The 16760-nt window shown below is 42.4% G+C and overlaps 1 protein-coding gene across 1 annotated transcript in view; it reads left to right on the plus strand.

The window, feature by feature from the left end:
* LOC135505756 (synaptosomal-associated protein 25-A-like) overlaps positions 1–14322 on the plus strand; it is a 56279-nt gene extending 41957 nt beyond the window's left edge. The window contains exons 3-8 of the mRNA XM_064924856.1: positions 279–320; positions 2135–2183; positions 3663–3780; positions 10741–10860; positions 11685–11829; positions 12327–14322. Coding sequence (XP_064780928.1) covers positions 279–320; positions 2135–2183; positions 3663–3780; positions 10741–10860; positions 11685–11829; positions 12327–12395 — 543 coding nt within the window. The 3' untranslated portion in view covers positions 12396–14322. The remainder of the gene's footprint in view (positions 1–278; positions 321–2134; positions 2184–3662; positions 3781–10740; positions 10861–11684; positions 11830–12326) is intronic.
* The last annotated feature ends 2438 nt before the right edge of the window (positions 14323–16760 follow it).

Raw genomic sequence — 16760 nt, forward strand, 5'->3', positions numbered from 1 at the left:
TCACCATTCAACCTACTGATGCACATTATATTGACATTTTCTTATCAATGGAATATGTATGAAATGACAGATAATTCATTGGCTTTCCAAATGATCATCATGTTGATTGTATTGCCATGTTGATTGTATTGGTTATCGATTCCAGTGTCTACGTCCCAATTCCAGGCAATTCCATTTCACAAACATAGGGTGTGATGTCTATGGAGCTTCGTCAACCTACATCTGTCATGTCTTCTCATGCTTTCCAATTCTAACTTTCTTCTCCTTTCTGTCCACAGTCGCTGGAGAGCACTCGTCGTATGCTACAGCTGGTGGAAGAGGTTAGAGAAAGAAACCATTCATACTTACAGTGTTTACAACGCCAAGCCAGAATACAATGCAAGCTGTGTCACAGCTCTTAGTGTACTGTACAGTATCTGCCTCAGAACAGTGCATGGTATTGACATGGGTAAGATACCAGCACCTCTCTGTCAATACTGGAGGAAGAGAGGGGGAGAAAGATACCAGCACCTCCCTGTCAATACTGGAGGAAGAGAGGGGGAGAAAGATACCAGCACCTCCCTGTCAATACTGGAGGAAGAGAGGGAGAGAAAGATACCAGCACCTCCCTGTCAATACTATAGGAAGAGAGGGAGAGAAAGATACCAGCACCTCCCTGTCAATACTGGAGGAAGAGAGGGGGAGAAAGATACCAGCACCTCCCTGTCAATACTGGAGGAAGAGAGGGAGAGAAAGATACCAGCACCTCCCTGTCAATACTGGAGGGAGAGAGGGAGAGAAAGATACCAGCACCTCCCTGTCAATACTGGAGGGAGAGAGGGAAAGAAAGATACCAGCACCTCCCTGTCAATACTGGAGGAAGTGAGGGAGAGAAATATACCAGCACCTCCCTGTCAATACTGGAGGAAGAGAGGGAGAGAAAGATACCAGCACCTCCCTGTCAATACTGGAGGAAGAGAGGGAGAGAAATATACCAGCACCTCCCTGTCAATACTGGAGGAAGAGAGGGAGAGAAAGATACCAGCACCTCCCTGTCAATACTGGAGGAAGAGAGGGAGAAAAAGATACCAGCACCTCAGACGTGACAAACAGACGAGCGTCTGTGAAGATAGAGGGAGGGGCTGTCTGGCGAAAGGGAAGACTTAAGAGGAGAAAAAGAAGGAGAGCGGAGAGAGGAGCTATAAAGGATGAGAGAGGGAGCTATAAAGGATGAGAGAGGGAGCTATAAAGGATGAGAGAGGAATAGAGCGACACATTAGTCAGACTGCTATGATTAATCAGATGATTATGTGTGATAATTGTTCAGCGATAAGAGTGTGTCACCACACTGGTTTGGAGCACAGATTCTGTTTGATTTTAAGTTGTTGTCTCTCTCTCTCTTTCATCATAACAAATAAGTGAGAACATTTTATTTTTCATGCAAACAAACAAGCAACTGCATTTCCAAATACTTAATGATGGGATCAAGGTGTATCCATCTCCATCTATATGGTTTGCATAACGTGGTAGTGTTGAGCAGAGCTGAAGGGATCAGTGCAGTGCAGTATGGGGATCGTGTTTGATTTGTAAACCCCCTGGGAGTCATTCTTTACTACTTTGGGATTTGTCTGGGAACCCGAATGCTAATTTACAGCATAAATTATAGGGTGGCAGGTAGCCTAGTGGTTAAGCTTGTTGGCCCAATAACCAAAAGGTTGCTGGTTCAAATCCCCTCATTGCTCTGGATAAGAGCATCTACTAAAAAAAATGTAACATATATTTATACAATGCAGTGGCTGCATATTGCTCGCCCCAAACGTTGATACTCTCCTATACGAATATGCTAATGTTATCAGGCTGTTGCGATTCAGACAATGTTACCCCTATTGTGAGATTTTTTGTTGTTGAGCAAATCGCAAGACCTTGATCTAACTTTGTCTAAAGCGTGAGGTGTTTCTGACGGTGTCATCCTGTTTTTCTATCACGTTGCCTTGCCATCTAATCTCCATTCTACATGGCTTCTGTATACTCCCTTACTGATCCTACCTCTCTCTTTCTCCTTGTTTCCTTCCTTTTCATCCCTTCCTTCCTCCCCTTCATCCCTTCCTTCTTCCGCTCACCCCTTCCTTCTTCTCTGCGGTTATTCGGGGAGTAGAGTAAAGATGCTGGTATCAGGACTTTGGTTATGTTGGACGAGCAAGGAGGTAAGTGTTGGATGTCTTCTGGGAGGGAAAACCAATAGGACTTTGTGCCCCGCCTTGCATCTGAATTTTTGCTATGAATAACTTAACAGTGCATGCTTTGAAGTGGCTAGCTAGAATGACAGATTCTGGTTTATATTGAGTTATTGAGTTATTTTAAGGGCTTTGTGCATTAAAAAAGACATATATATGGATGAAGGTACAAAAACACTCAAATAGCAATATTTTAGATACCCATGTAAACGAACAGAGATTTTGTTGACGGTTGAAATGTTTCCTGTGCACTTGCTCGTAATCCATTAAGTGGTCAATTGATTATGTTGATACTGAGCGGAAGAAAAATACCCGTTCAACATCACCTTATTTCCATTTGACGTTCCTCTTAGTCGCCGCTGTTCAAGTAAAGGTCACATGACTTAGTTGTTTCTACAGTACTTGTGTATAAAAGCATGCCGGGAATTTTTACAAAGGTGGACATTATCAATTGGCTTAAGCCTTGACTGCATTCCTGACCTACTCTACTCTACTTTCCAACCTCATCTTACTATAACACGTGCTGCACGTAATTCATACGCAACCTCCTAAACCCGAACATCAGAGTTGTCCATCCACCCACCTGCCTACCCGGTATCATTAATCCCCTCCCACACATTTTCTTTTCAATTCATTCCCTACACCAATAACATCAATCCAGCTACCATATTCATGCCTTGACCCAATGTCCACACTGCCCAAAAACAGCTCACCTCCTAGGTGTAGTATAGGATCGGTAGGATTTCAGATTTGCCGTGATGCTACAGCCATGGCAAACCGTTTATGATGGTATCTTTAGATTTAAAAAATAATAAATCCCCTCGCCAATGAGTAATAAACCACAAATATTTTGTTTTGCGTACTTTTCAACACTAAAAGGCTTCTTTCTGTAAAATGAAAATCTAAAGAATATATTGCAACTGACAGTCTCAGGCTTAACTTTATTCAGTACCTCTCTGGCGTGAAGATCCATCATCACATATTATACCAGTTTACTGATGCATGCACGCAATAGAAACTCATATAGATTATATCATATTGTATACAGCTTAATGCTGCTCATGACTCATATCTTTCTGTCAAATAGTCAATCAAATTCATTCCACTGCTGTCATCCCTTTGTCCTGACCAGAACAACTCGATCGTGTTGAAGATGGCATGAACCATATCAACCAAGACATGAAGGAGGCCGAGAAAAGTTTAAAAGATTTAGGGAAATGCTGTGGTCTTATCATATGTCCCTGTAACAAGTAGGTACTGACCCAACGAGCCCAAAGGTTCTTCACTTGTGGTGGCGTCCATTTTTTCCCCCTTTCGTCACAGTGAGTGTCTGAATCTGTTGTCTTCTCTTCTTTGTCTTCTCTCCTCCTACCTTCCTTCCTTTCTTTCCTTTCCTTTTCTTCTCACGTGCTTCGTTCTGTGGGGGATGAATTACTTGTGTTTAATCAGAGCAACTGGAGCGCATCGAAGAGGGAATGGACCAAATCAATAAGGACATGAAGGATGCAGAAAAGAATTTGAACGATCTAGGAAAATTCTGTGGTATTTGCTCCTGCCCATGTAACAAGTAGGTGATGCTTGCCTGCCAGCCTGCCTGCCATTAACCAAGGTGGAAGTGACGTCATAGTGGCCAGCAGTGCGTTAGTCTGCTCAAGCTCTAACCAGACTGACTCCTCCCCTCAATCCTCTGATACTCTCGTAAGACCTCTTGACACACACTCATACATACACATACAGTACCAGTCAAAAGTTTGGACACCTACTCATTCCAGGGTTTTTCTTTATTGTTACTATTTTCGACATTGTAGAATAATAGTGAAGACATCAAAACTATGAAATAACACATGGAATTATGTAGTAACCAAAAAAGTGTTACATTTATTTTATATTTGAGATTTTTCAAAGTAGCCACCATTTGCCTTAATGACAGCTTTGCACACTCTTGGCATTCTCTCAACCAGCTTCATGAGGTACCTGGAATGCATTTCAATTAACAGGTGTGCCTTGTTAAAAGTTAATTTGTGGAATTTCTTTCCTTTTTAATGCGTTTTGAGCCAATCAGTTGAAGATATCCCTATTTGGTAAAAGACCAATTCCATATTTTGTCAAGAGCAGCTCAAATAAGCAAAGAGAAATGACAGTCCATCATTACCGTAACAATGAAGGTCATTCAATCCGGAAAATTTCAAGAACTTTGAAAGTTTCTTCAAGTGCAGTCGCAAAAACCATCAAGCGATATGATGAAACTGGCTCTCATGAGGACCGCCACAGGAAAGGAAGAACCAGAGTTACCTTTGCTGCAGAGGATACGTTCATTAGAGTTACCAGCCTCAGAAATTAGCAATTAACTGCACCTCAGATTGCAGCCCAAGTTAACGCTTTGCAGAGTTCAAGTAACAGACACATCTCAATATCATCTGTTCAGAGGAGACTGCGTGAATCAAGTCTTTGTGGTCAAATTGCTGCAAAGAAACCACTACTAAAGGACACCAATAAGAACAAGAGACTTGTTTGGACCAATAAACATGAGCAATGGACATTAGAATGGTGGAAATCTGTCCTTTGGTCTGATGAGTCCAAATATGAGATTTTTGTGAGACGCGGAGTGAGACGCAGAGTGAGACGCAGACTACATCTTTGTGAGATGTAGAGTAGGTGAATGGATTATATACGCACATGTGGGTCCCACCGTGAAGCATGGAGGAGGAGGTGTGATGGTGTGGGGGTGCTTAGCTGTTGACACCGTCTGGGATTTATTTAGAATTTAAGGCACAATTAACCAGCATGGCTAACACAGCGTTCTGTAGCGAAACGCCATCTCATCTGGTTTGCGCTTAGTGGGACTATCATTTGATTTTCAACAGGACAATGACCCAACACACCTCCAAACTGTGTAAGGCCTATTTGACCAATAAGGAGAGTGTAGGAGTGCTGCATCAAATGACCTGGCCTCCACAATCACCTGACCTCAACACAATTGAGATGGTTTGGGATGAGTTGGACCGCAGAGTGGAGGAAAAGCAGCCAACAAGTGCTCAGCATATGTGGGAACTCTTTCAAGACTGTTGGGAAAGCATTCCAGGTGACTACCTCATGAAGCTGGTTGAGAGAATGCCAACAGTGTGCAAAGCTGTTATCATGGCAAAGTATATTTTGATTTGTTTAACATTTTTTTGTTACTACATGATTCCATATGCGTTATTTCATTGTTATGATGTCTTCAAAATTATTCTACAATGTAGAAAATAGTACAAATAAAGACAAACCCTTGAATAAGTAGGTGTGTCAAAACCTTTGACTGGTAATATATGTGCACACACCCACACACACGACATTATGTCACACACACGTTCTACACACACACACACACACACACACACACACACACACACACACACACACACACACACACACACACACACACACACACACACACACACACACACACACACACACACACACACACACACACACACACACACACACACACACGCACACACGCACACACGCACACACACACGCACACACACACACACACATACAGTGGTGACTGACAGGAGCCTCAGGTCCTCATGGGTCTCACTCTGGTAATAATCCGGACAGGCCTCTAGACATATCCCAGAATATCTTGTGGAATCCCCAGACTCGGCTCGGGAGCTCCCCACAGGCTCATCTGTCACAGCCAACAATCAACAAAGGTGTGAGAACAGTGTATGGAGGTTTTCAACCCCTTAACAATGCAGTGTTAGCTTATTCAGCATGTAGACTATATTGGAGTTCTCCTCAACAGCATAATAGCCAAGCTGAATACTGCCCACAAATGTCCAAACACTTGCTGTCCCTAATTATTAATGCTAGACAGACAGGAGAGACTTTCTATGGCCCCTTAACACACCATCCTACCAAAAGTATTGACTCCTATCCTTCTATAAGTCAGGCCAAAACTCATCAGCAGGGGCTTCTCCAGGCACCTTCCTCCAAGCACCCTTCTCCATGCACCCTTCCACAAACACCATATTCTAAGTGCCATTCTCCAAGCTCCCTTCTCCAAGATCCCTTCTCGTCCAAGCAAACGTATCGTCACGTAACAGCACCATTCTCCTCCCTCCTCTTGCCGGACTATCAAAGCCACTGTAGCCACTATTACTTTCATAGCCACTTTTGTTACTATTACTTTCATGGCCACTATTGTTACTATTACTTTCATAGCCACTATAGTTTTGATCTAAGCCACTATAAGATTCCAGGACTGCTTGTCAGTTTTCTTCATCTGCATGTAAATACGACATGGTCAGACACCCAAATAACCTGAGATCTGCAGAACAGATCAGTAATTGCACGTCATGCAGACAGATCTCTGTCTCTCTCCTTGCAACTGTGAACTCTGCACCCCGAACCCACGAATGACTACTGACTGGAATGACTGGAGAGCATGACCATTGAATGCCATGCATGCTGATGATGCAGCTCATATTAATGGTACACATGTTGAAAAAATGATGCTGATGATGATGATGATCATGATGAACTCCTGTTACTTGTCATATAATTGGGTGCTAAATTGGGTCCCATTAATTTGCCACTATTATGGTAGTGACTGGAAAAAAATAGAATAAGGGATAATCAGTAATTGTGATAATAATAAACATAAAATAACATTAATTTTTAATCAAATCAAATGTTATTGGTCACATACATGTGTTTAGCACATGTTATTGTGGGTGTAGCAAAATGATTGTGTTTCTAGCTCCAACAGTGCAGTAATATCTAACAAGTAATATCTAACAGTTTCACAACATATACCCAATGCACACAAATCTAAGTAAAGGAATGGAATTAAGAATATATAAATATATTGACGAGCAATGCCAGAGCGGCATAGACTAAGGTAAAGTAGAATAGAATGGAATTATATATACATATGAGATGAATAGTGCAAAATATATAAATATTATTAAAGTGACTAGTGTTCCATTTATTAAAGTGGCCAGTTTTTTCAAGTTTATGTATATAGGCAGGAGCCTCTAATGTGCTACTGATGGCTATTTAACAGTCTGATGGCCTTGAGATAGAAGCTGTTATTCAGTCTCCTGGTCCCAGACGCAAACAGGTTATAATAGGCTACAAAAACCAAATGATTATTCTAAAAACAAATGGATACTATGCTTCATTGCCTATGCAGTATCCTACCGCCACTCCCACAGAGCACTGTGGTAACTGTGTGCCCCCTTCTTCCCATGCAGCCCCAGGGAAGCAGCGCAGATCTAGGTCAGCCAGATCATATATACTGTAGGCAAGATACCCTGTTGACTGAAACCCGGGGCTTTGTTCTAGATATCTAGATCTATACTGGAGACAAGAACTCGATCCCCTGGATTTAACCTGTATTGTAGGTCTCTTTTCTTATTCCTCATCCAACCATATCCAACTTAATCTTCTTCACTAGTAGGATTATTGGGACTATGAGCCTGTGGGTCAAAGGGTTAGTTAACCCTGATGAGGTCTCTCTTGTTGTCTGATTGACATCATATCCAAGTACAGTATGTAAGTCCAAGGAGGGTATACAGTATGTTACTAAAACAGATTCACTCTGATCAGGGAACTTGGGAGTTTCTCACTTAAAAAAAAACAACAACACATTTTTACCTCATAAAACGAGAGAGTGATAGAGAACGTTGCAAATGGCATGTCGAAGGAATTAGATAACCTAACTGTTGCATGTAAAACAAATTGTATTACATAACTGAGTCAAAGTGAATGTAGGAAGAGAGGAGCGTCGCCAGTGTGCCTGACGGTGTGTGTTTTACCACAGTGGTCTGTGTAATCATCGCCTCAGTCCAGTTCTATAAATACTAGCTCAGTGGGAGAGGTCAGAATCAGCCATCTTCTCCATCGTCTGATAAAACAAGAAATATCTACCCTCCTCGAGCGTCGAGGTTACAGAAAGGCTTAATCCAACCAAGCCATTTGGTTACTTAGAGGAAAGACAGGCATGGTTTTAGGGAGAGGAAAGAAAGAGAAGTCAAGATAGACATTATAACTCAGGGTCCTCTTATGCTCTGTGTTGAATGGTATTAAAATTAATAATTGCATACAAAACACAGTATGACATACATTTCACACAGACAGACAGTTTGTGATGGTGGTTCATATTTTGACAACTGCAGTGTACTTGTAGACTCATTAAAATGAGCCTGAAGCATAGACTCGCACCAGGGCCTCCTAAGCCACCATAGAAGCTGCCTGTCATATTAAGATCTTTGTCAGACAGAGTACATAGCAAATCAAATCAAAATCAAATCAAATTTATTTATATAGCCCTTCGTACATCAGCTGATATCTCAAAGTGCTGTACAGAAACCCAGCCTAAAACGCAAACAGCAAGCAATGCAGGTCTAGAAGCACGGTGGTTAGGAAAAACTCTCTAGAAAGGCCAAAACCTAGGAAGAAACCTAGAGAGGAACCAGGCTATGTGGGGTGGCCAGTCCTCTTCTGGCTGTGCCGGGTAGAGATTATAACAGAACATGGCCAAGATGTTCAAATGTTCATAAATGACCAGCATGGTCGAATAATAATAAGGCAGAACAGTTGAAACTGAAGCAGCAGCACGGCCAGGTGGACTGGGGACAGCAAGGAGTCATCATGTCAGGTAGTCCTGGGGCATGGTCCTAGGGCTCAGGTCCTCCGAGAGAGAGAAGGAGAGAATTAGAGAACGCACACTTAGATTCACACAGGACACCGAATTGGACAGGAGAAGTACTCCAGATATAACAAACTGATCCCAGCCCCCCGACACATAAACTACTGCAGCATAAATACTGGAGGCTGAGACAGGAGGGGTCAGGAGACACTGTGGCCCCATCCGAGGACACCCCCGGACAGGGCCAAACAGGAAGGATATAACCCCACCCACTTTGCCAAAGCACAGCCCCCACACCACTAGAGGGATATCTTCAACCACCAACTTACCATCCTGAGACAAAGCTGAGTATAGCCCGCAAAGATCTCCGCCATGGCACAACCCAAAGGGGGGCGCCAACCCAGACAGGATGACCACATCAGTGAATCATCCCACTCAGGTGATGCACCCCTTCCAGGGACGGCATGAGAGAGCCCCAGTAAGCCAGTGACTAAGCCCCTGTAATAGGGTTAGAGGCAGAGAATCCCAGTGGAAAGAGGGGAACTGGCCAGGCAGAGACAGCAAGGGTCTTGCTAGACAAATCTAGATACAGCTACATAATTTGTTTTAAATTCATCTTGGTTAACCTGCTAATAATTAACCTACTACTAATAATATTACATTTAATTTATCAAGGGCATTTCTTGCACTCAAGGCACTACAGGTACTGCATAAATATTACTTACCCCCTGAAATAGAGGAAGCCAACATTTTGTCAAAGACAAAAGAATGACCAAGAATGCCATAATAATACACTGTTCACTGATCGACCTTAAAGGGATACTTCCTGGTTTCATCATCTATTTCCCCAGAGTCATATCCAACTGGATACCATGTGTATGCCTCTGTGTGCAGTTTGAATGAAGTGGCTAATGAACATTAGTGCAAATGCTAACTAGCATTAGCACAATGACTGGAAGTCTATGGTAACTGCTAGCATGCTAGTAGATACCATAGACATCCAGTCATTGCCAACATCCCAAAGTATCCCTTTAACACTACCTGATATTATTTTTCTTTATTTAACTAGGCAGTCAGTTAAGAACGAATTCCTATTTACAATGATGGCCGATCGGGGAAAAGTGGGTTAACTGCCTTGTTCAGGACCAGAACGACAGATTTATACCTTGTCAGCTCGGGGATACGACCCAGCAACCTTTCAGTTGCTGGCGCAACGTTCTAACCACTAGGCCACCTTCCACCCCAAAATAACATATCCTAGATAGATTCACGACGTGAACAAAATACTTGACATTAAAAAAAGAAGTGTACTCTTGTTATGTCCCTCTGCTTCGTTTTCTTTTCCAGTTCTTCCCCTATGTGGCAGTCCAGTCCTGTTATTCTATGTTGTCTTGTCAAACCCTCGTCTCTCTGTTCTGTGTCACATGTAGCCACCCTATTCCCAAAAGTAGTGGATGTGTGTTGGGAATAGGGTGGCATGTCAGATGCAACCTGGGAGGGGGGAGAAGGGGTGGGGCATTTCAATGTGAAGGAATGCTTTGGGGAGGGTGGAAAAAAATGAGTTATCCCAACTGTTGTTTACAAAATGCATGTAAAAATGTAAGAGGTCAAATTTTTCAGCTGGGAAAAGGTATGTGTCTCAACATACTAAACTTGCCTGAGTACAGTGTGTTATATATACCTTTGAGATATGACATCGCATCACACTAACAATGTTAAGACTGGAGAATGAAGGAATGACCAAACCCATGCCTGCTTTCTGTTGTCTTTGACTTGTTTCTCATTTTTCTATGTGGTGGATTAATTCATGATGATACAAATAGACCTGATAGATAATATATCTAGTAGTGATTAAGCTTCACCCTCCTCTTCCTCGATCCCCCCCAGGATGAAGAGTGGCGGCAGCAAGGCTTGGGGGAACAATCAGGATGGGGTGGTGGCCAGCCAGCCTGCCCGTGTGGTGGACGACCGCGAACAGATGTCCATCAGTGGAGGATTTGTTCGCAGGTGAGGGAGGGGGCAATGGAGGGACCGGGTGGGTTGGTGGTTAATGTAGGGGGCAGGTGAGGGAGGGGTTCGTGGAGGGACTGGGTGGGTTGGTGGTTAATGTAGGGGGCAGGTTAGGGAGGGGTTCGTTGAGGGACCGGGTGGGTTGGTGGTTAATGTAGGGGGGAGGTGGGGGAGGTGTTCGTGGAGGGACCGGGTGAGTTGGTGGGACCGGGTGAGTTGGTAGGGGGCAGGTTAGGGAGGGGTTCGTGGAGGGACCGGGTGGGTTGGTGGTTAATGTAGGGGGCAGGTTAGGGAGGGGGCCGTGGAGGGAACGGGTGGGTTGGTGGTTAATGTAGGGGGCAGGGATATTCAGTTGTTTGGGTTTGGGGGAGCTGTATGGAATGGAGAGTTTGATGGGAGGCGAAGGTCCCCAAAGGAGGAAAAATTAAAGGTGAAATATGTATGACTACCTTTATGAATTATATTATTTCATATGTAGTGTGTGGTCTTTGTTCTTCTGTCCTTGTGGGTACCTGAAATCCCCAAAAGTCCCCACAAGGATAGTACAAGGATAGTAAAAGAAGGAAAATTCTCCCTCGTGAGAACATTTCCCAAGTCCCAGCGAGGACAAAGGCTATTTTAAGCTTAGGGGTTAGGTTTGTGGTCAGAGTTACAATTAGGGTTAGGCATTAGCGAAAATTGGATTTTGAATGGAAATTAATTCTACATCTCGAAAAGGATAGAAAAACGTGTGTGTGTGTGTGTGTGTGTGAGCGAGCGAGCGAGTATGACTGTGTGTTTGTTTGGATGCATGCAAGCCTAACTCAGTTTCTAAACCACAGGGTAACAGATGATGCCCGGGAAAATGAGATGGATGAGAACCTGGAACAGGTGGGAGGCATCATCGGTAACCTGCGCCACATGGCCCTGGATATGGGCAATGAGATCGACACCCAGAATCGTCAGATCGACAGGATCATGGAGAAGGTACTGCCCTTTGTCCTCTATTGGTCCTTTATTTGTCCTGTATCGGTCCTGTGTTGGTCCTCTATTGGTCCTCTATTTGTCCTCTGTTGGGAAAAGGAAGGGAAAGGGGATACCTAGTCAGTTGCACAACTGAATGAATTCAACTGAAATGTGTCTTCCGCATTTAACCCAACTCCTCTAAATCAGAGAAGTACGGGGCCTGCCTTTAATCGATGTCCACGTCTGTATTAGTCCTCTATTGGTCCTCTATTGGTCTTTTATTGTCTATATGCTATTATTAGGAGTTGTTGTTCAAATATTTGTTGACACATGACAACCGAGACTCAATAGCCTCACATCTCAAAGTGCCATTATCTACGTATATTATCTGCAAAATGTTCCAAGAGAAAACAAACAGAACCACAAATAACTCATGTTTTTTCTCTCTTTCTCTTTCTCTTTCCTTTCCTTTCCTTTCATTTTCCTTTCCTTTCCTGTCCTTTCCTTTCCTTCTCCAGGCTGATTCTAACAAGACCAGGATTGACGAAGCCAACCAACGGGCCACTAAGATGCTGGGCAGTGGCTGAGCTCCCAGAGCATGTTGCTTTTCCCGCAATCGCAATTTATCGCAATTTATTGTCATGGTATTTACCTTCTGGGTTTGCACATGTGCACATATCACCTCCCCACATTGTAAATGTTGTTCTGTGTATCCTTTGTCTGGCTTTTTCAATGATTGTCCTCGTAAAATGAAATATTTCTTATCCTCTGTATCATTCTTTCCAAAGATTGTATACAGTGCTGACTCGATGTCTCTAGTTCACTTGTGAAGTGTTTATTCTCTTTATCAAATATAGTAAATACAGGTAACTGCCAAAATAAAGGAAACACTGGAGTAGATTAGGGTTCTGGCGGCTCTGTTTTACTGTGAGTGCATTTTCCTGGCATGATTTAGGTCCATTCAACCTCTTCGAGGGCAAGGTAAACAACAATAAATACACAGCCATTCTGAGAGATCACCTTCAACCCATGCTGAAGCATTTCTATTGTGATAGGAGTGGTCTCTTTCAGGATGACAATGCCCCCATCCACAGGGCACGGGTGGTCACTGAACGTTTTGATGAGCATGAAAATGAAATAAACCATATTCCATGGCCATCTCAGTCACCAGTTCTCAAGCCAATTGAACACTGATGGGAGATTCTGGAGTGGCGCCTTGGACAGTGTTTTCCACCACCGTCAACAAAACAACAAATTATGGAATTTCTTGAGGAAGAATGGTGTCGTATCCCTCCAATAGAGTTCCGGACACTTGTAGAATCTATGCCAAGGCACACTGAAAATGTTCTGGTGGCTTGTGGTGGCCCAATGCCCTACTATGATATTTTATGATGGTGTTTCCTTTATTCTGACAGATACCTGTATATACTGTATAATGGTACACTGCTGTTTTCCTTGTCAGTATTTCAGTATTGTCTTAGTAAAACTGTATCATTCCATCAGCTGCTGTCATGCACCTTATTTTGATGGTGTCATGACAAATGAAGAAGAGGGAAAAAACACGATGATTACAAATTATAGTAAATTTTATGTCTTATACATAAAAGTGGTCTTAAAAATACATACACTGAGTGTACAAAACATTAAGGACACCTGCTTAATATTGAGTTGCACCCCATTTTGCCCACAGAACAGCCTCCATTCACCAGGGCATGGACTCAGCAAGGCTTGAAAGCGTTCCTCAAGGATGCTGATCAATGTTGACAATGCTTTCCACAGCTGTGTCAAGTTGGCTGGATGTCCTTTGGGTGGTGGACCATTCTTGATACACACGGGAAACTGTTGAGCATGAAAAACCCAGCAGCGCTGCCGTTCTCAACACACTCAATCCGGTGCGCCTGGCAACTACTACCATACCCAGTTCAAATTTTTTGTCTTACCCATTCATCCTCTGAATGGCACACACACAATCCATGTCTCAATTGTCTCAAGGTTTAAACATCGTTCTTTAACCTGTCTCCTCCCCTTCATCTACACTGATTGAAGTGGATTTAACAAGTGACATCAATAAGGGATCATAGCTTTCACCTGGATTCACCTGGTCATTCTATGTCATGGAAAGAGCAGGTGTTCCTAATGTTTTGTTCACTCATAATCAGTATTATGACACAGTTAAACGATCCATACTCTCCTGCAAGTTTGCAATAGTTCCACTATTTATATCAACATATATTTACAGACTATGACCATTGTACAATAATGCAAAATGATCTTCACGTGAAGAGATTATCGTGAAAAAAAAGGACCTGTTTTTTTCTAAATTAATATGCAGTTCAGTGAAGATATTGAATATGTGCTGAAAGGTGGGGGACCAGTTGGGCACTGTATCATAGGTATTGGATGCTCTGGGGAAAATAAAAAAAATGCAAAGCAAAGACTCGTATTTCTGAGAGACCTTACTTTTATAAGAGGATAAGAGGATTGTGTTTGTTTAATCTCCCCGTGTGGTTTATTAATGGTAAAATAATAATGATACAAATAAATGAATATGATAGTAATATCACTCTGAAACAAAAAAATGACATACAAATGTTTTTTTGTTTGCTTTTTTGTATAGTGACGCACACCAAATCGCTGAGATGAATGAATAAACACCTTCTCTGAACGACACCATAGATTCAATTGTGAGATTTGACGTCCTCAAAACGCATGTAGTATCACAACTCCCTTAGTATTCTGTCAGGTTCTGAAGTGGTGGAACATTTTGTAGCTAGCTGAATTGAGAAATAAAACCTATTCTCTGTGATTGGTCATGTGTCAGTAAGATTCACCACACTGACATATGACAACAACACAATATTCAACCAAATGATGTATGAACATGAAATAAATACTGTGTGTAAATTGAACAGTATATGTAATGACAACATTAACAATACCCAGTATATGTATACTGTGACTGACATTATACATGTAAATAAGACACATATTTGACGATACCATCCATCTTTACAGTTATGTAACTTTTCCAGTCCCGCCCCCCCCCCCCCCAAAAAAAAACAGTGTTTGGTGTTGTCACATACACATGATAGTTGCAGAGAAATGTGTTGCCTTACAGGGTCAGCCAGAGTAGTACGGTGCCCCTGGAGCAAATTTGAGTTAAGTGCCTTGCTCAAGGGCACATCAGAATATTTTTCACGCCTATTGGCTATATAGATAATAGTGTGCCATTTGGAAATGGATCAGGATTCAGTATCTGGTGGGCCATTGGAATGTCTCACTATTAAGATGAATGCGATGGGGGCGTTTCATAATTATGATACATAATTGTATATTCTGAGATGCAGAGTAGGGGAATGGATGATCTCTGCATGTCTGGTCCCCACCGTGATGCATGGAGGAGGAGGTGTGATGGTGCTTTGCTGGTGACACTATCTGTGATTTATTTAGAGTTCAAGGCACAATTAACCAGCATGGCTACCACAGCATTCTGCAGTGATATGCCATCCCATCTGGTTTGCACTTAGTGGGACTATCATTTGATTTTCAACAGGACAATGACCCCAAACACACCTCCGGGCTGTGTAAGGGCTATTTAACCAAGAAGGAGAGTGACGGAGTGCTGCATCAAATGACCTGGCCTCCACAATCACCTGACCTCAACCCAATTGAGATGGTTTGGGATGGGTTGGACAGCAGAGTGAAGGAAAAGCTGCCAATAAGTGCTCAGCATATGTGGGAACTCTTTCAAGATGGTAATGCCTGGTGACTACCTCATGAAGCTGGTTGAGAGAATGCCAAGAGTGTGCAAAGCTGTCATCAAGGCAAAGTATGGCTACTTTGAAGAATCTAAAATCTAAAATATATTTTGATTTGTTCAACACTTTTTTGGTTACTACATGATTCCATATGTTATTTTATAGTGTTGATGTCTTCAATATTATTCTACAATGTAGAAAATAGTACAAATAAAGAAAAACCCTTGAATGAGTAGGTGTGTCCAAACTGTATGTATAAACTTCTGACTTCAACTGTACATATATCTGTATATATATAAACTCAGCAAAAAAAGAAACATCCCTTTTTCAGGACCCTGTCTTTCAAAGATAATTCGTTAATGTTAAAATCCAAATAACTTCACAGATCTTCATTGTAAAGGGTTTAAACACTGCTTCTCATGCTTGTTCAATGAACCTGTGGAACGGTCGTTAAGACACTAAAAGCTTACAGACGGTAGGCAATTAAGGTCACAGTTATGAAAACTTAGGACACAATAAAGAGGCCTTTCTACACATCCCAATTTACTCCTGAGGTGCTGACCTGTTGCACCCTCGACAACTACTGTGATTATTATTATTTGACCATGCGGTCATTTATGAACATTTGAACATCTTGGCCATGTTCTGTTATAATCTCCACCCGGCACCAGAAGAGGACTGGCCATTTAATTTCTAAAATCTATGAATAAATACTGTAAAATAAAGTGCTACCCACCAGGCCCCTTATCCCCTCACTGTGGATGCATCCCAAATGGGACCTTATTCACTATATAGTGCACTTCTTTTGACCATATGGGCCATAGACAAAAGTAGTGCAGCAAATGGGGAATAGGGTGCTGTTTGGGATGCAGACAGTGTAATTTACATCTTGGATGCTCCCTGCATCGTGACTGTGGGTGGTGATCACTTAAACACAGCAAATTATAGGGTAATGTAGTTGTGATGTCTGGCTCTCATCCCATATACAGTAAGTCTGTCTGTTCAGAGGAGATACAGCGAATAAGAGGTTTGAATGGCTGAAGTATACCATATGTGTGACTGTGTGTAATGGGGCTGTGTGGTTGTAAAATGGCTGTAATACAATGGTATGTAAGGGGTGGGGTGTGTCTCGTCCCAGACAAGGACTGAGAACTGGCCTCTTCCCTGGAATCATATCTCCTTCACTGTTTGGCA

The sequence above is a fragment of the Oncorhynchus masou genome, chromosome 19, assembly GCF_036934945.1.
Source record: "Oncorhynchus masou masou isolate Uvic2021 chromosome 19, UVic_Omas_1.1, whole genome shotgun sequence".
Classification (NCBI taxonomy): Eukaryota; Metazoa; Chordata; class Actinopteri; order Salmoniformes; family Salmonidae; genus Oncorhynchus; species Oncorhynchus masou.